Source organism: Sceloporus occidentalis, unplaced genomic scaffold (assembly GCF_023333645.1).
Source record: "Sceloporus occidentalis isolate IW3139 unplaced genomic scaffold, rSceOcc1.0.p SCAF_29, whole genome shotgun sequence".
In the NCBI taxonomy this organism is placed as follows: Eukaryota; Metazoa; Chordata; class Lepidosauria; order Squamata; family Phrynosomatidae; genus Sceloporus; species Sceloporus occidentalis.
The window spans coordinates 10,672,830-10,692,068 of record NW_028317009.1 but is presented as its reverse complement, the minus strand read 5'-3'; the positions used below and the strand labels follow the sequence as shown (position 1 = coordinate 10,692,068).

Genomic DNA, 19,239 nt, shown 5'->3' with positions numbered 1-19,239 from the left:
TTACAAAAATAAATGTGGGTGTATTTTTACCTTTCCTGGACAAAGCAACTTCATGAAAGCTTTTCTGAAACTCATATGGCAAAGAGGGTATAACACAGGGTTAATGGCAGAATTTAGCCACAGAAGCCAAAAGGATATCTCGTAGAGATAGTGCTGGACACAGCGCCCATGACAAGCAGCCCTGATTATCATCAGTAATGTGTACGGTGCCCAGCAGAGGCCAAATACACAAACAATGATAGCTAGGGACTTGGCCACCCTCTTGTCTCTGGATAGCCTAAAACGATTGGCAATGCTACTAGCCATGTCCTGTCTGATATTACTGCAAGCATTTTCGACAGTTTTGTAAAAGCAGTCTTGAGGTCTTTTGTTTTGGACCTCAACCTGTAGCGGTGGGAGATCTTGACTAATGTTGAGGTCCAGCATGTGGCCTTCAAGTTTCTCTCCCCTGTGTCTTGCAGTCGAAGCAATTGTAGAAGTCAGACAGGTGGTCTGTTTTTTAGTCTCACAGTGTAGCTTGTCTGCAGGCTTCACAAAAAATATAAGGTGCTCTTTCCTCTTGCCCTGGAAAGTCATCTCACAATGCTCCTGCCCTTGGGCCAACTCTTCGTTTCGCATGATGGTCCTTTTCTTGATGTTGATGTAGATGCTCAGATTAAAATATGTAACACTGATGAAGGGCGTGAAAAATTCCACGGTGGAGGCGATCATTAGAAAGTACCAGTTGTAATAAAATTCCACGTAGCATTCTCCTTCTGGTAAAATGGTGGACCTGGCAATGTATTCCCAACTAATGATGGCTGGTCCATACAGCAGAAACGCTGCCACCCAAACCACCAACATCTTTAACACCGCGCTCCGAGTCATTCCTTTCTGTGCTCTGTAAGACACCTACATTATGCCAAAACAGAAAGGTTACAAGTGAAATGTTAATGTTTCTAAGCCTCGGGGAGCAATACATGAGTTATTCGCGAAAAACTCCTTTCATAATCTATTTTATTTTTTTATTTCCGCTGATAAAAAGCATTTACCGAGAACACATGCTAAATACCTGCTGGTTAAATGGCATTAATGAACACGTGAGGACACCCTACCCAGGTACTTCACTGCAATTCCACTAATGCTATACTTTCCTGAAATATAGAACCTTTTGCTGTATGTTGCTATGATGAAGTGTTTGTAATTAAATAGATTTTTTTAATGCACCACTCTTGGAAAGGGGAGGATTGCATGTTCCTTGTATCTGAAAGGGAAAAATTGCTTAATTTATACATTTCACTTGGCTGTGTCTTGGTGATTATGGGTTTTATGCATTGAGAACAAGAATGTTTAATGGTCAGTGTTTAGTTTTAATGAAGATTTCATACTGGAATAATTGTAACGTGAATATACTTGAACTTCCCCAGAACACAACGCTTAAGGTGTCCATCCTAAGACTGCATAATAAAAGGACAGATCCTTAACTCAGTCCTGTCTGCCCTACGTGGTCACGACATGATGGCCGAGTGTATGGGTCACGAGTATCATTATAAAATAATCACAATTGACACTATATGGAGCTAGGATCCAAATATCACCTTTTAGTGGTCTAAACTAGAATGCGTGGCCCCTTGTTTGAAATGTAAAGACATTATTTTAGGGATAATGTATTCAGCTCTTAATATTGGGGTGAATGGAACATGTAGTTTGTCTTATAAGTGATACCCTCAAGCCATAATCTGAACAACTCTAATGTGATATGCAGCCTCCTGCACGGAATTGTTTCCTAATCCATTCACAGAACCACAATGATATGAACACACTTGGTGTTGCAGGAAATGAATCAATTGCAATCTTTGCAGAAATTTCATATTCCGACATGTTTACTGTGTGTCTGTTCATGGCGTTTCGGCCAAATAGTTTGAAATACATAAGGGACGTTATGCAATTGTTTGAGCTGTGCTGGTCAATGCAGAGTTTTGGTGTCCTGTAGAATTTGTAGAGCTAAGGCACCCGATTCACCTGCTGGCACCTTTCCTATTTACTATATATTAATCTCTGTGGATGTTATGAAATGATGAGCTGTCTATTGGGAAATGTTGGGCCATACATACAAAGAATACATTCTGGGGCAAAGCTTCAATCTGGAAGAGTCCTAGATTGGCTCCAGTGGTCTCTGTTTTCTTATTGGCTAACAGCAACCTCATGCTGTAGCCAGTAGGGAGCTCATGGTCCTTTAATGCCTTTAAGTAGCAGTCAGGGTCAGGTAGAACCTAGGCAAGGTTCTAATGGTTCTGATTGGAAGGATCTGCTTTATTCCTTCCCAAATACATTATTCCATTCTTCATACTAAACTTCGATGATGTGTAAGGACTCTATGGTGGGTATGCAAAATTACAGTAAATATGTTTTATGGGTGTTTTTTCATCATGTTGGAGCTGGAAACATAATCATGGGAGCCAGCTGATTTTTTTCTTTAGGCATCAGGTAAATGCATAGCATTTTATATGTACTAAATCAAGCATTCTTGTTATAGATAAAAAAACAAAATGAACAATGCAATGGAAAACATCAAGTATACCATGCTTAATGCCACCGGCTGCCTGGTGTACTGAAAACCCTTTATATAAAAGCTGTGTTCGTATTGTTTTTGTGTTCAGCCACAATCAGCAGCAGTTCTTCATTAGCATAAAACCATTACACGCGTTCACACGCATCATTTGGGGGTAAATGTATTATTTTACTGTATTTACAGAATAATAGAGGAGCGTTGCATGTCATGGAGCTGAGTAAAAAATGAATTAACCTGATCAGTGAAGTGATTTGTGTTACCGTAATATGTGTAATGCTGTTGTGTGAGATGGATTAGTCATTGTGTGAATTACTCCCTGACTGCTGGACAGCATGGTGACCCTGGGGAAGGTTTTTGCCCCGCTGCAAGGTATTAGGAGGAACAGGTCTCTTTTACATGGGTGGTATGATGTGATCCCCTTACCGCTTTGGTGACAGAGATGAATCTGTCATAGCTGATAAGCACAATGTTGAAGACAGAAGCTGTGCATAGGAGGTAATCCATCACTAGCCACAACTTGCACAGGACTTTCCCAAACTTCCAGTGGCCGGTCAGGACATAGGGGATATACAGAGGAATGCAGAAGCCACCTGTCAAAGAGAAGCCACAACACCAATGGATAATATCACACTGCACAAAGGCACTACAGGAGGATGGTAACCTTTGGGAACAAGTTTGCTATACAATGGAAAGGACCACATATAAATACTCTCCACCAATGACCAACAACAGTGTTATGGAATACATTATACAAACCACAGGTGTGTAAAGTGAGGCTGTACTAATCGCCCCCCCCCCCCCCCCCCAGTACACTCGCACCCAACTTACCCACTAAGAAATCTGCGATCGCTAAGTTGAGGAAGAAGAAATTGCCCTGGGTGCGGAGTCCTTTGTCCACGATGAAAGCCAGGATGACCAGGGCATTCCCCAGGACTGTTGTGAGGACCATGAGAGCCATAACAACGGCCAGCAGAATGGAGACCCCGGGGGAGAACTGTCCGTAGTGCTGAAGCTGATCCTCCCCGGCAGCCAGGCACCCGTTCCCGGACTGAAGTTCCGCTGTGGAACTGTTCATGGTCGGCACGTCTACTGGCCCGGCTCGGGATCACGAGGCTTCCTTCCAGGAGAAGCTGCAAGCCTCGAAAAGAGAGCAGCCTTCTACCCCACAAAGTCACATCCCTGTAGACTTACAGCCCGGGGTAGAGGGGGTGTCCGTGAGATGAGCCAGGGGATAGCCTCAAACTCCCGGCTCCCCTTCCAGAGCCAGCGGATAGCCTCAAACTTCTGCCTCCCCTTACAGAGCTAGCGGATAGCCTCAAACTCCTGCCTCCCCTTACAGAGCCAGCGAATAGCCTCAAACTCCTGGATCCCCTTTCCTTCCGCGGATCGGGGGAGGAAGCTCCCAGTAAGCAGGCGACTCATTCGTGGCAAATTGCGGACTGGTCAACCAGGAGCTGCTCGCAGCGCCCCCTGGGGAGCATATTGGAGATGCAGGCACCGAGGTCCTAGGAGGAGGAACGATTCCTCTAAAACCTTTAATGTCCCTGTGAGAACGGCCGATAACCATCTCCAGGAGACGCGTTCTGTGTGTGTTTGCTGGAGTGATCGGTAGCCCCCTATAGACCATCCTCTAGTGTTACCAGCTGTATGCCTGCTGCAGGGGAAGACTGTGCCCCGACCCTCCTTCCCAAATATAATCCCTTATAGACTATCGTATGCTGTTAGCAGTTGTATACCTGCTGCAGGGGGAGACTGTGCCCTGAACCTTCTGCCCAAATATAATCCCTTATAGACCATACTTTGCTGTTACCAGGTTGTCTCTGTGCCCTGGCCCTGAAGTAATATAATCCTTTAACTGTAAGAATGGGGTACAAACCAGTGCTCTAGACTATCATCACTCCCCTATCCATAGTAAAGGGAGGTAGCGGTGCCCACTATATATATGTTGGGTTTTGAGTGGGAATATGTGCACCAAAGCCCTTTAAACATCTCCAAAGGTAAAAACAATGTTAAATAAACATCTCCAAAGGGGGCTTGTTATAAATGCCACAGACTGGGCTTCATTTATTGTTCATGGTCGCCAAGACTGACTATAAAACAAATGTATGTTGATTATACACCATAAACTGTCACAACTTATCTTCATGTATTGCTAAGAAAACAGTGTGAGTGATAACATGAACTCCACATAGTCCCATCTCTCGCTGCATTAATGCCTATATAGTGGTATTCATTGTGTGTGCAGTCTTTATACAATTCTTTCTTTTACCTGGATACCCTATACGCTGTTATATATGGCTAATCCAGGAATTGGCAGGTATGATTCACATATCCAAGGACACCATATCTCAAGACATTTGTGAATCTTCACTCATGTATATGAACTGCTTATTTGGGTAGAATACCGCCTGTCAACAAAGAACAAAAGAAGGAACCTTTCTGTTTGTGAAAACCACTTCCCAGATCTTAATTAACAATGTTAACTGAGCTGTACATGTTATAATGGCTCTGGTTCTCATGTCTTGGTGGAAGATTAACATTTAACAATAAATGTCATCAATACCAAGTTCTGGTTTCTCAAACAAAGCCTGTGCCTGACACATGTAGCAGGCTGTTTACACTGTGATAGGATTTTTCAGCATTATGAAACCAAAAAAAAAAAATGCAGTACATTAGGTCAGCGGCACATTGTCAGAAAATAAATCAGCCTGGAAATAATAAAACAAGAAGAAAGTAATAGAAAGTGCTCAGCCTAATATGTGCAGTCTTGTCTCTTAATGGCCTGCTGTGCTCCAAAGAACGTCCCCTAATTGTCACAGGCTGCATAACGCATCCTGCGCATCCTCTGCATTACACCTTTCCATGCCAGAGAGCTGAGCAGCGCACCGAGCCAAGACAAACGCTTTTCAAACTATACCAACCACAGGGGACATTCAGAAACAAAAGAAGCCACCGGTGACGATCACACTGCTGATTGTTATGGCTTGGGATCCACTTTTATGCTGCCACGCCAGGAGCTGGCCAGCCATCGATCTAACGTGGCATCACAGCTAAGAAATGTATGGCCGACCTGTTTGGAAATAACGTTTCATTAAGGCGTCTCCATTAGGAATAGTATAGGATTCCATGCATACATGATGGATGGCTAATCATTCAATTTCAGTTCTGCGGCACCAACTTTTTGTCTGGTTGAATGAAGCCAAGTTTTAGATTCTTTATGATGCCTATAATTACAGCATGAGGGAATTTTAAAAAGCATTATGCATTTACACTCACATTATCCATTCAAATTACATCCTCCGAATGCTCATGAAGTGTTGAAGCGAGAGTGATAATACAAACATCCATTGTGTGCCGTAATAATAGCAGTGAATCACCAGTGCTAATAACCTTGGCAATTGGCACAGCAGAAGAGGAGAATGTCTGGGGCCTTCCTTTCAGTGCTGCGGCTAAAGCTCGATGGGATTTTGCATTGGCGGTGGACGCATGGAGTGCGTGAACCTCGTGATAGCAGTGCGTAGCGGATTCCTGCAATCACAAAATCAGTTGTTAATGATCTATCTGCTCCAATCTGGCCACCATCTGTATTAATGTACCATGATTGTAATACCCCAGAGACCAGCGTGTGACTCGTTTGTGTTGTAGATTATGTTTCTAAAAATATTGTTGCAATATGTTTTGTATTAAAAAAAATAATCTTGTGGGACCCGCTGTTTGTGTGGTGGAGCGACTTGCAATAAGGTGAAGTAAACGGGTTACTAGCTTTTCGCTAATGCTGATAGGAGCCAGTCACACGGGCTGCTGATTGGAAAGTATTCTTGCCGGCCACGCAAAGAGCTTTTTAGTTATGGGAACACGCCACTGTCACGCTAAATACTGGCAGCATGGGATGTGTTGCATGTGATTTGCTTCATCACTCGGAAGCTCACCAACACTCAGAGTCCATAAGGATTACAAACAATCTCTCAGATTTATGCAGTTATCCCCAAAAATCATTGAAGGGATTTCCATATTTATGCAGCTGGGATTATATTCTTTTTTTTATTCTCCAATTATGTGGTATTTTCAAAGGTTTTCGATTTGGGTGGATGCTCCGTGGGGTATAAGTTCTGCATTCCTAGCTGTGACATTACATAGAGCAATCGGTATGAATGGTAATGAATTCCTTCTCTTTCAATAGCTTTCCCACTGGAAAGTGAAAAGCAGTAATGCATCTACCTGATACTTCTCTTTTGTATTTGGTAACGAGCCATGGATACCATTAACGGGTTAGTATAGTGAAGCTTATCTGAAGCAGGGAGGACATACCCCTCATCGCAGTTTTCTTTTCACAAAGGGTCCAATAACATCCCTAAGGTGGTACGATAGTTACTTAATTAGCACCCATTAGATCAGTGTCCAGGTCCAGCTCAGCATGCCAGCCTGGGCCTTTGGGCTTTGACGGTTATGTCCTTTTCCTGACCTGATCCATAAATGAATTAAGAGTAACTTTGGCCTTGTTATTATTCACATTGTGTTCCGAAAAGAGAAAGGGAAGCAGAGCAGAGAAAATCATGAAAAACTGGAAGAAACTGTAGATGAGGCTCAGCCTCACAATGGTATTCATACATACTGTTTAGAGCTAATTGTCAAATTAATTAATATTCATTTAGCGAGGACATGGTATCCTAGAAAACACATTCATTTCCCGTGCACTGCTATTCCAGTTCAGCTAAAAAACTCTAGATACAAATAATATTTGCATTGTTGCGACCCACCCTGATTGCTATTTAATTGGGCAAGTTGTACCCGCTGCGGTAACATCAGGGCGCCCCCATTACACTTTCTTCTGTAACAAATTCTAATTAGCGAGTCTGTTAATGTATTTTTATCCTGAATGCAGAATTCCGCTCTTGCATTGTGTAAGAGGGGACTTTGTTTTGCTATAGAATGTATCATAAAATGGATTAAGCCCAGGCAGTGACTTCTTGGTGTTTAACCCTCCACTTTCCTGTACATGCAAGTCGAGGTAATAACTTCATGCACACATCACATGTGTGACATCATATTACGCAGCTGAATTTTCTACGACTTGAAAAGCTGAGTTTAACCAGTATCAGAATCTAGGGCTTTACTTTATTAAATCATTTTTTAATTTTTTTTACATGAATGTTTTAAGAAACAGTCCTTTTACTGAAGTGAAACTTCCTGCTACAGTATAGTGCGGTGATTAATTATACTGAATTATTATATATTTGAGGGAATCTCCGTAAACTAGTAATGGTTCTTCTACGACAGGGTTTTTGGTTTTTTTTAAACATTTTTTTCCTTTTTTTCCATGCACGTAGAGGCCTGTGATGGAAGCTTTGAAGAGGTCCTTTATACCCTGAGGGAAGGACAGTCCAGAAAAGCAGGAAGGAGGCAGATTGACGTGATTAAGGTATGCACACAGCAGCCACTATCCTAACAAAAATCAATGGAAACGCAGGTCACTCTGATTTTACTAATAAATAATCTATAGTATTGGTGTTACACGTCCCTTCGGTCAAAACAGAATGAGTTTGCAACTGGCTTTAATTGTAATTCAACTCTAACTAATTGATGTATTCGTAATGTTATTGATATGACGTGTTGGCAGTATTGTACAGTAGTTTGTTTATTTAATGAAATTGTTTACTTTGTTAACGTAAAGTTGTAAGTTTGGCAACCCCAAATGTCTTTGTTTAATGCACAGAATAGTTATTCTAACTGAATGATCTTCTGCAAAAACCTCAGCAATCCCTCTGGCAGGCGTTAGAGACCTTGCGGTGACCTCTCAAAATATTACCGGCAGCAGGCATGATTATCAATGCGCTTTTACCCTATGGATCCCTCCCAATGATTTGTTTTATCTCTGACGTGATCGACCTGCGTCTTTACCCCATTAATTATGTTTTTAGCTAGAGGAAGGATTGAGACCCATGATTACTCATGCTGGCTAAATTGCCATATCAGTATTTTTTTACCTTAGCAATGGAGCCCTAACTAGATAAGAAATGTATCCGCAGCATCTTAATCAGGATGATAAATATTTCCGCTCTACAACAGGACACCTGAGACCGTAATTTAAATATAGTTTAATTTTATACTATTATATGTTAATCATAATTGTAAAATTCATTAAATCAACATGTTCTTCTGGTATTAATTTTACCAAAGGATTTAGGCGGATGAGTTAAGATCCATCCCACACATTCATAGAAAAATGAACGGAACTGTCTGATTACAAAACACGAGGCGATGTCAGTTTTTCTTCACAATATGAAACTTATTGGTGGAATGAAAGCTCAAAAAATGTGCACATCTAATGCGCTATAATAATACTGTTGTCTATATGTATTGAATTATTAATCTACAAGCATTTTTGGGGGAGGTGTAATTTTTGCATTGGGACCCAGTAATATCTGTTCCATCAATGTTGTTACCTAGAGAATTAAACCTGCATGGGCATCAAACATCCGAGAAAGTAAGAGCAAAAGGATCCTGGAAGGGTTGATCTCCTATACTGGAGCAGAAGGTATGAGAAGGTAAGTAAACATAATATTAATTAGTCATTAATGCATGAAATAGCTGGAATGAAATAACAGGTGCAGTGGATACCATTGCATTTACTCAGTCATGGTGGGCCTTTGTCTGGTTATGGACATGATGGTAAGGCCCAGGTTTCATCGTAGCTGGCTCTTTTTATACTGTTAGGAATATTTATCCAGTCAGGAAATGACATAAGGAAGATAATCCGCTGTTTCCATTACAGGCACAGTGGACAGCAGCTTCATGTTTTCTATCATTCACCAAACGGCTCCCAATGAGCCGGAGACAAGTGCGACCTGATGTGGGAATTAGTGTCAGCGGCACCTCCAGATGAGCTTCACCTAGGCTGAAAATTGCCTCCTTCTACTGGGAACATGGTGCATTCTTATTATATCTGCTAAATTTACACCACTCAAGTACTGACTGAAAACCTCCCGTAACTCCATTCACACTTACGTTACATGGAGTTTTTTCCAAATGGCTGAACAGAGGATTTGGTTTGTACCATCTGTTACAGACAAATTTGATTTCAGCAGTAGTGATCTATAACTAACTTCAGAATGATTTTTTGGATTGATTGTAAAATAGAATTAATTCTATGGGAGCAACTAACTGAGATGTTAACTAAACTGCTCATTACTGGGCCGTGGGGCATTGAGGAAGCACTTTCTGGTGTGAGTTACGTCTTTCACTCTTGTCTAGATGGTTTTCATCATTCTAATAAAGAACGGTTTTTAACCTGCTGTATCCCATGACCATTGTCTCCTTGATTTGTTTCTGCTCTTTGTGTTAACGGTTCTAACTTTTGAAGTGAGCATTAGACATCTTAAGACCCTTGGAGTCCACCTCTGTCGCCAATAAAGTAAAGTTACATTGGTGTACTAATGAAGCATGCAAAAGCAATTTTCTGGGCTAACATCATTTAACCCTCCTGTCTGGAGACTTTTGGGAGAGTGGAGGTAGCCGTGTAGATCCTCAGTCATTTGCTAATTATCAAAATAAGTACAAAAATATGAGATATAATAGTAACATAAGAGTTTACTATATATATATATATATATTAACATCTTCCGGTAAAAACTGTGCTGACAATCAGAACGTGACCTTCTTAAATATTTATTCATGTTTAATTTGTTATTCCATCAGAGGAGCCATTCTAGTATTTAGCAGTTCAGCAGGTGTTCCCATTAATAATACATGTGGTGTGATTATTATTTAGTTAAAATTCATGGCTAAGTATAATTTGATCGCTCAGCTGTGCAGACATTATATTTACCACCAAGTAGTCTGTGACAAGGCAGATTGCACAAATGTACCAAGTTTAATGAGCCTGGCTTTAGGCCAACCATTACATAGATTGAAGTGCTGACATGTAAGATCCCAAGGTTAAGTGGGGTCCCGATTCAGAAATGATTCCACCAATAGAATTATTTTTATCTGGAGACATAATGCTTGTGTGTATATATATATATATATATATAAACTATTCTTTTAACAACTTTACAGATTGAGCGATGCAGACAGCTTGGCCTTCAGTTGGATCTAGCAATGATGATGACGTAATGGTGCATGATTCCACGGCTCCCACTTAAATTACTCATGCCAGTCTTCACCTCTTGGTAACTAGATATGTAGTTCGATGATAAACTATTCAGTGGTGGCATTGACAATGCCTTTCATCCGACGATGCTAAAACTAGCAGATGGCACAGTTAGGTCCTTGATACAATGAGCCCAAAACACGTGGAACACACAGGCTCCCGAATGAATATACGGGACTCAGGCCAGTGTGTGTCATTCAGGACTGGCCTAACAGGGACAGATCCCATGGGAGAAACACCGGTAGCCAAAAAGTGTTGGGTAAAGACCTTGCTTCATGTTAGGTCGTGGGGCCATATGTGAAATAGCAGCTAAACACGTGGCAAGCTCATAATTTCGCTCATACACCAGCAATACTGAGATTATTTGTAAAGTTGTTATGTTTCCTGATTTTTGCTTTAAGATTTCTAGGTTTGGCAATGTTCCAATAAACCTGCATGTGAGTTGTTAATGGTATACTTCAGCCTTTATATCCCCTTCATGGTATACCTCATCCGTTATCTTGCAATTATTTTTTTATTTTCATCCACATACATACAGGCATTTTTATCTGAATCCTTTACATTTTGGATGTTCCTCTATCCCCAGCACCTTTGTTTATTTTTAATGTAAAAATGGATATTAATATGCGTTCATGTTTGCTGGGGCTATTTGGGGCAGCAGACTGTCCCTTTAACATGTATTATTAGGCAGTCAGGTTACCAGAATCTGAAAGATAAAGAAGTTTGTCTTATTAAAACATACTATTGACTCTGTGACATTCTTATCAGCTCAGTTGCCATCACAAGGGTTGGGCCGTGGCAGCTATCGCCACTTTGAAATGCCATTTTGTGCTTTTTTTTCTTGTCCGTTGTACATTTCATGTCATTTTAATTGCGTGGATTCTGTGAGAATGAGACCGTGTAATTACCATCTTCCCAAAAAACATGTAAGTATGCCTCTCTGCGAATACATAAGAACCACAAAACAACTGCCTGAACAAATGAAGATTAGTCTGTTTACTGTATCACCTGTATCACCTGTATCACCTGTATCATCTGCATCCGCATCTCCCAGGTAAGATGAAGCACACTTTGTCTATTGAAGACATCGCTCTGGTCTTTACACCCCGCTGTGTGAGTGTGAAGGGCAATGCAGATGGGAAGAGCGCCTTGGGCTATATTTTTTTCGGTATGCCTTGATTCTGTTTGTTACATTTCTGTATATTCCTCTTCAAGAAAATGGAATAATAAAGCAAAGCAGCTCGCGGATAGGAAGCCGGGGGCTTTTGTATTTTGAATACTGAATGTTTTCTTTAGGGGATGCCTCTAATTGTTTGGGGATTTGGAGGGTTATTGATGAATAGCAATTCTAGAGCTTAAGGCATTTGAAATCATGTGCTGTGTTACAAAGCAGCAGCCTTTTAAACTTGGCTGATCCTACCTTGTTTTGCAGCCTTGATAGTAATACAGATACTGATCTGTTTAAATGTTTCAAGTAAATTTTCAAAACCACTGCAGCCCTTTTGTATGCAAGATACAGACATCTTTTGTATCATCCAAAGCCAAATTATAACCAAAGTCACGCATCTAGAAAGCACAAGAAGGTCACGACTCTATTTCATTTTGAGACTTGATGGGCCCTATTAAATGACATTAACCCTTAATTGGTGTTAATGGCGGTTTAAAATACCTGATATTACTCAAATTATCACTGACACAGATCTTTTCATTCAATGGTTCTTGACACCACAAAGCTTTGTAGCTGTCAGTAACTACCTTTCAATAGCCTTCTATGTCTTTTCAAAAAAACATTTGTTTCAGTCCAAGTCCTACAAGCATTCTGATCTCATTGCCTTATTATAACCTTACTTAACCCTTCAATAGTTCCCACTGATTCCTAAATGAGTTCTTTCCAAGCTGTCAATTATTTTAGCAGTTTATTAAACCACTCAGCAGAATCAGAGAAGTGCTTAAAGATTTCAAAATAAGAAACACTCCATCATTTCTTTCTGAAATTCAGTTGATTAGCTCTCATCTGTCAGTTCCTTTCCACGTTCCCATTGAGTCTTGCTGATTTTTATTACACCTGGCAAATTTTTCAAAATGTCAACTCGAACTTAAACTTTGCTTTCTAGTGCAGGAGAGACATTCGGAGGAGGGATTTTGGTGAACTGACAAGCGATCCTGCCGCGGTCCATAAAAATAACTCTTGCAGGCAGGTAAGTTGAAATGTGTTATTAAAATGTCTTAAATATGTCTTGTAGGGTTTTTTTTTTATAAAGAGAATTACATATATTTTCTCCATATGCTTACTTTTGTATTTTTTGCACATAGAAGGTCTGCTTTACTAAATGCCTCCTCTGCCAGATTGTTTGGTGGCTAACCTCCATCTAACGCCCCCCCTTCTGAACAGAAGCCCTGGTAATTATGAATCACATCCCATGGAGTCAGCTCATGCCAGCCACAAGTCGCAGAGAGCTATTAAAACAAATGCGTCACAGCCTAGCGTTTTTTTATCCTATTTCATAGAAACAGTTTTTGGCTGTTTGACGTTTGGGTGCCAAGTTTAGAATGTTGACTAAAATCCAATTAACACATCAAGAAAGCCCCACAAAACGAAGAAACAGTATTTATATGATTTATATGTGTCTTCATCAACAGCTAAATTAAACTCTTATACAAGAGAGATGTAAAATAAAATGAATTATACATTATTTTTGGAAAAGTGATATATTTTATTATTTAGGGTGCTGAAGATGATTGATGAATATTTTAGAACATATAAACAGAATTTACATACGTTTTCAATTTGGCATATATATATATATATTGAAAGTACAATTTAGTTAGATATTTGCAAATGTTAGAATTTATAATACAGGGACAGTAAGTTGACTGCATCTATACAGATCACAATCACCTTTGTTTATATTATTTTACTATTGTTTAATTCTAAAGCTGTCTTTTCTTTAATAATAATAATTAATAATAATGACTGGTGTAATAATGTTCTGCCTCCCCGTCTTAGTGTTATTCAGATAGCAGATATGCAGAAAAAATGACTCCATTCACTATTTAAGGAAACGTGTGAATAGTGAATTATAGTGATTATGAAATAAGTTTGCTGCATGTGCTCTGGCATGTTTTCTACATATTACTGAATCTTTACCTTTGCCGGTAATAAACAGCCCCTGTGCGAGGAGTTCACGTCCCGACCTGTCTTGCAACGTATTAATGGTTGCTGAGTTTCTCTAAATGCACACTGAATGTTTCCATCTAACTGTGTTTCTCTGTTAATTCACTCACATGAGTCGTCTTGTTGCTTATATCAAGTGGCGTGAGTTCCAGACTTCTCAGACACCGCCACTATTCCAGTCGTACCGAGGGTTTGATTGCTTTATAGAACTTTATAGAATTTGTGCGGATCTCTTAACGTCATCTGAATCTCTGCCATCAACAAAACACTGAAGCCCACAATGTTTCAGCGCAGGACCTCATTCTTCTGGTAAGTGTATGTTTGGATAAACCCTGAAGCTATGTGTTGTGTTCCACGTGCCCAATAGGGCAAGAATTAGGGACTTTATTTATAATATCAACAGGGATGTAAAGGGGAGCTTTCTTCCAGATATAATTCGGTAGGGAACTTGTGTTCTTCGTTCTCATCAGAGAATATAGAGTTTCCAAATGTTGAAAATAAAAGACAAAAACTCAGGATACAGCACATACTACATGAAGTATATCAAGTCCGACAAAGGTAAAACTACAACAATTAAAATTTTGGATATAATGTATCCTTAAAAAATAATAGCACTATTAGATAGCACTAAGTAGATGTTTGTGCATCGAGTGTTATTAACACCACTTCCACAACGCCAGCGGAATTGGCGTTTTTTCTTTGGCCTTTAATAATTATTTTGCATAGAGGTACAATGGACATCCTATTAGAGTAATCACAGAACAGGCAGTAATTATGTTTCCTGCCACTGTACTGCCGCCGTATAGTTAACCCTTAGAGCAAAATCAGATCACATTACCATTTTCTTTTGTGCAGTTTGGTCTGTTTTATTTAACTGAAATAAGAGGATTATTTCTTATTTTTAACGTCAGATTCAAACTGTTTCGCAAAGATAATTCAATGTGAGAGATTTTTAACAGAATATTAAAGCAAGGCCTATTTCCCATGAAAGTCTCTGTTCTAATGTATAATATAATGAGGATGGACCACTAGGCTGGCTAATAGATCAAGCTACGATCTGCCATTCTAAATACAACGAGTGCATTTCAACTAATGGAGGACGGCCAACATCGGTTTGCTTAGGACAATGCAGACTGCAGGTAAACTAACCTAAAAGGGGTTTACATATTTATATATTTTATAACTGGGTATTCACTTTCAAAAATGTTGATTGAAGTTGGAACATTGTGTTGGGCCAACATAAAAAAAGTAGTAAGAGTCACATCAGCTTTTGGGGCATCAAAAGTGTGAACTATGAATAAAATCCATATCTTCTCTTGGACCAATATGGCTGTATCAATTCTCCTTACGACAAGTCTCTAATGGACAAATCTCTCATCTGAATTGACAGACACAGAGCAGACTGATACTAGAATCAGACCCGAGGTTTCTATGAGGCATTATAGGCAGCCTCATTCTCAAGCATCCTGAGAAGCCACAGATCCCTTCGAGAAACTTAAAGGAAGTAAAAAAGAAAATAAAAGAGTGAAACATTGCATTGTGTATAGGAAATTCATTGGTTTGGTGAATGCATATATATATATATATATATATATATATATATATATATATATATATATACTTACTGCATTAGTGGTCAGAGGAAGCCTAAGGAAAATTAAAAGCCACATATGGAAAGTTAAAAGGAGGTAGAGGGTTTCAGACACTTTCATGTCTTAAGTCATAATGATGTATTTACTGTATCCAAATACGACGGGCATGCTGTGTTTCAAGGGCTTTTATTGATTTTATTTCTATTTAAAAAGCAAAAACAAGCATACTATGCTAATGAAATGCATGTATAGATAATAATAATAATAATAATATAAAAGGAAAGTGTATTCATCAATATTAATACAAATCAATCTTCCCTCTGCGACAGCAAGCACAGCCCTTTTCTTTTTGATGAAAGCACCAGAATATCTGTTCCGTTAGATGAAATGCATTAACTGTTATTTGAGAAAGCGAATAAAGTACTTTATGAGTTGGAGTGCAGAACCTCTATATCTGAATGCGTGTAATTCCAGGAAAAAAAATCCTTGAATGTTTTTCTTTGCAGTGGACGGAATATAAAACTCCCTTTGATATTACAGGCAAGTGTTTTCCGTATGGGGGAATGCTTTTGGCCTGTGCTGTGACATGACTGGCAACTTAAATGTAGGGCGAGATCCAGAACTCGCCTTTACATTGGGCAATATCACTGTTCCAGGCAGGGGCCAAATGGGTCAAACACCCTAGAGTCCTTACACAGTGGCAAGAAGGTACTTGGAACTGCAAAATGTGTCAAAATGCTCCCACATGATTCATTGTTATGATTCATTGTCTGATTTATTCACCCCCTGATTTCTCTGCCTGTGGTGTCTACGAAATCCTAAATGCTTCTTGTGGGTCCGTACGTTACTTGACCTCACCTTACCTCTCTCTTTGGCCAAAGTGGTGGCTGCTAATGGAGTTGTTTCTTCTGTAAGTCAATTCCGATTATCATTAACTGCTTTGAAAACGGAGAAACAGTTTGCCTGTACGTTTAGAGTCCACGACGGCAAGTGACTAGTGTCTCTACCCATCTTTCCTCCCCCACACAATGTGCCATTGCAATTAATGGAAAATCTGCCAACCATTTAAATGGGGCCAACATACCAATCAAAACAGGTGCAAAACCTAGATCAGAAATAACCACTGGCAAGCCAGTAGAGAAACAGTCAGCAGACTGTCGGTTCTTCTAGTGTCATGCTGCCATTCTGGGCAAAGAACAATAAAAACATGTAATTAACTGATTGAGGAGTCACTATAGCGTTCTAGCCATTATATACCCAGCCAATTTACAGCTGTAAATCTCTTTATGTTCCGCTTGGAGTTTTCTGTGCTTCTTGCAAAGCCTTTGACGTAAGGTCACAGTTGGAGATCAGAGGTTAATTAAGACGACGAATGGAACAATAGAAACTGAATTACAGACATTATTTCAAAGAATGTCTATAAATAAAATGTGTTTTTTTTTATTAACAACAGTTGTTAAAACAGGTTTAATGAAATATAATACCATCATGCCCGCAGCATGATTTGGACTGCACTACAAGGGACTAAATTGCAAATATTTACTCATGCATTAAAATTCATATAGGAAGTCAAAGTAACAAAAAAAAGGGCATATCCTCAATCTGGAATTTCACCCGGACCGACGAGTCAGTAGCCAAGTAGAATAATCTGTATTTTTTTGTAAAAACCCACCAAAACCTTGGGTCAAATCCTACCAACGAAAATAAGATCAAAGTTCCTTCCAAAATTACATGTGTTTTACAGGACATCTACGCATTTTGACTCCTTGTTTTGTTGCTAGAGCTAACAGTAACAGTGAACAGTAACAAATTGTCCTTTATAATTAAATATCAAGGTGGCTATACTTTAACAAAGGTCTGCCTCAATGTATCTGCAAAAATTCTACTCCAATCAATCTACTCTGTTCTAGGTAACGTGGGACTTAAATGCCGTGGAGGGGCATCATTCAGCGGTCTGCAGATTGCAAGAGATTTACTATCCATGTGTCGCGTGTGCTTCTTTCAGCACCATGGACAGGAACGGGACAGAAACGGACTCCTGTTATCTGTAATAGTTTGATATTCCGGATACAAACCGCAGACACTGTAATGTCTTCCAAGGAAATCACAGCTCGCAAGCACAAAGATTGCAATTAGTGCTTACAAGTTATTCTAGGAAGCTACTGGATATTGAGAACTTTGTTCTTGGCATTCAGAAACCAAGGATTCGTGTGGAAGTTGGCAACAATCTTAAGCAGAAAAGCAACTCTGTCCAAAGCCATATTAAATGTTGGTGCTATTATAGGAAAAAAAACAATATTCCCTTATAATTAATATAATTATCAGGGTTTTTGTTGAATTGGTAAAATAAATGATGTCATAGAACATACTGATACATTGTATAGTTAAAGGTAAGCTGGGAGCCTGTGGAGTTATGTAAATCACAATTAGAGGAAAAAATATTTTCATCGCCATGGATACGGTGTGCTCTCATGCAGTGCATTTTAGGCTTCAGAGTGCTCCAATGTCACAGACATAAAAGTAAGGGAATTATACTTATAATTTTGACCAACCAGCCCTGGCAGTGATATAACACAGAGTTAATGGTAGACATGCAAGCCATGCCAAACACATAAAACCCCGATACACAATTCTCTCTCTGTGGGGCTTTTTATTTTCCTTCTTTTGAGTGTCGTTGACACCAGTGGGTGGATACACACCAACGTGACACATCAGCGACATAACAACATGCCCCCAATTTCTCTTGCTCCATTGCACAAGTCATGTTTTCCTAAAGCAAGATCTATTGTGATGTAGTAGGAAAGAAATCACATGTTCATTTATTTTCCTTCTTTTGGATAAAAAGTAGGAACAATAGGTAGAAGAGTTAAACTCGAGGGACTTAGCTCTTTGTTCAACCTAAATTACTGTGTTTTAATTGTTTGTTTTTGTTTCTTGGGTACTGGGCTATCGAAGAGGTTTTGTCTACAGAAGGGACCCCTGGAGCAATTAGCGGAAAATTGCTATATAAAGGGAATAGCGCTAAGGGACATCCTATTCACAACAATGACTACTAAGGAGTGTGCTTACCTGCTGAATGAAGATTCCCACCCGCCCGCGGAAGTATTGAAGGTTTCTGTGCGCCGAAGGGTCCCTTATAAGTGCTAGGTTAGGGGTTAATAATAATATCTGGATCTTGGCTGGATGCTACCGTTAGAATTGGTTGAATGATGACGTCAGTAGGTTATCCGCCTTAACACGACCTGCTGTGTGGAGGAACGACCAGCGGTACCTGCACCTGTAGTAATGTTTATAGTAGTAGGATGGGATCCTACAGCAGGCTTAAGCGGTGAGGTGAATTATTGCCGTTTAACTGCTTATTTTGTTTATGTTTTCTCAATAAAATACGTCGCGGCATCTAGGTAAATGAATGCTGCGGCCATTAAAAAATCCAAGTCGGGCTGGTGTCATTTATTGTGTGTATTATTTACGGTAATATCAACCACTGTCACCGCATTGTATAGTGCAAGGGTCATGTGTCTGGCATGGCTGACCTATCATTGTAATCTGACCTTTATTTTCTGTTCTATGCACAGAATGAACCGAAATAACGATCATATAATGATACACAGTTATTTTGTTTATGTATGACCTTTTAGGAAGCCTTCGTTTTTGATAAACACTAGCCTGAAATGAATCCTAGCGCCTTTAATTAATATTTTCTCTGCCATATTTTCGTTATTGAGCTTATTTCGTTATTGTACAGACACAGTTGGCTGTCACTGAAATCCAT

At 39.7% G+C, this 19,239-nt stretch overlaps 2 protein-coding genes across 2 annotated transcripts in view; one reads left to right on the top strand and one right to left on the bottom strand.

Moving 5' to 3' along the window:
- LOC149299323 (histamine H3 receptor-like) lies at nucleotides 1-3,626 on the bottom strand. The gene is made up of 3 exons (XM_089486342.1): nucleotides 3,380-3,626; nucleotides 2,975-3,141; nucleotides 1-891 (listed from the first exon to the last, which is right to left on the bottom strand). The coding sequence occupies exons 1-3, from the start codon at nucleotides 3,624-3,626 to the stop codon at nucleotides 1-3; spliced, it is 1,305 nt and encodes a 434-aa protein (XP_089342468.1).
- LOC149299322 (SHC SH2 domain-binding protein 1 homolog B-like) overlaps nucleotides 3,625-19,239 on the top strand; it is a 33,351-nt gene continuing 17,736 nt past the window's right edge. Inside the window, exons 1-4 of the mRNA XM_089486341.1 lie at nucleotides 3,625-3,765; nucleotides 7,035-7,149; nucleotides 7,879-7,970; nucleotides 8,999-9,096. Coding sequence (XP_089342467.1) covers nucleotides 3,625-3,765; nucleotides 7,035-7,149; nucleotides 7,879-7,970; nucleotides 8,999-9,096 — 446 coding nt within the window. The remainder of the gene's footprint in view (nucleotides 3,766-7,034; nucleotides 7,150-7,878; nucleotides 7,971-8,998; nucleotides 9,097-19,239) is intronic.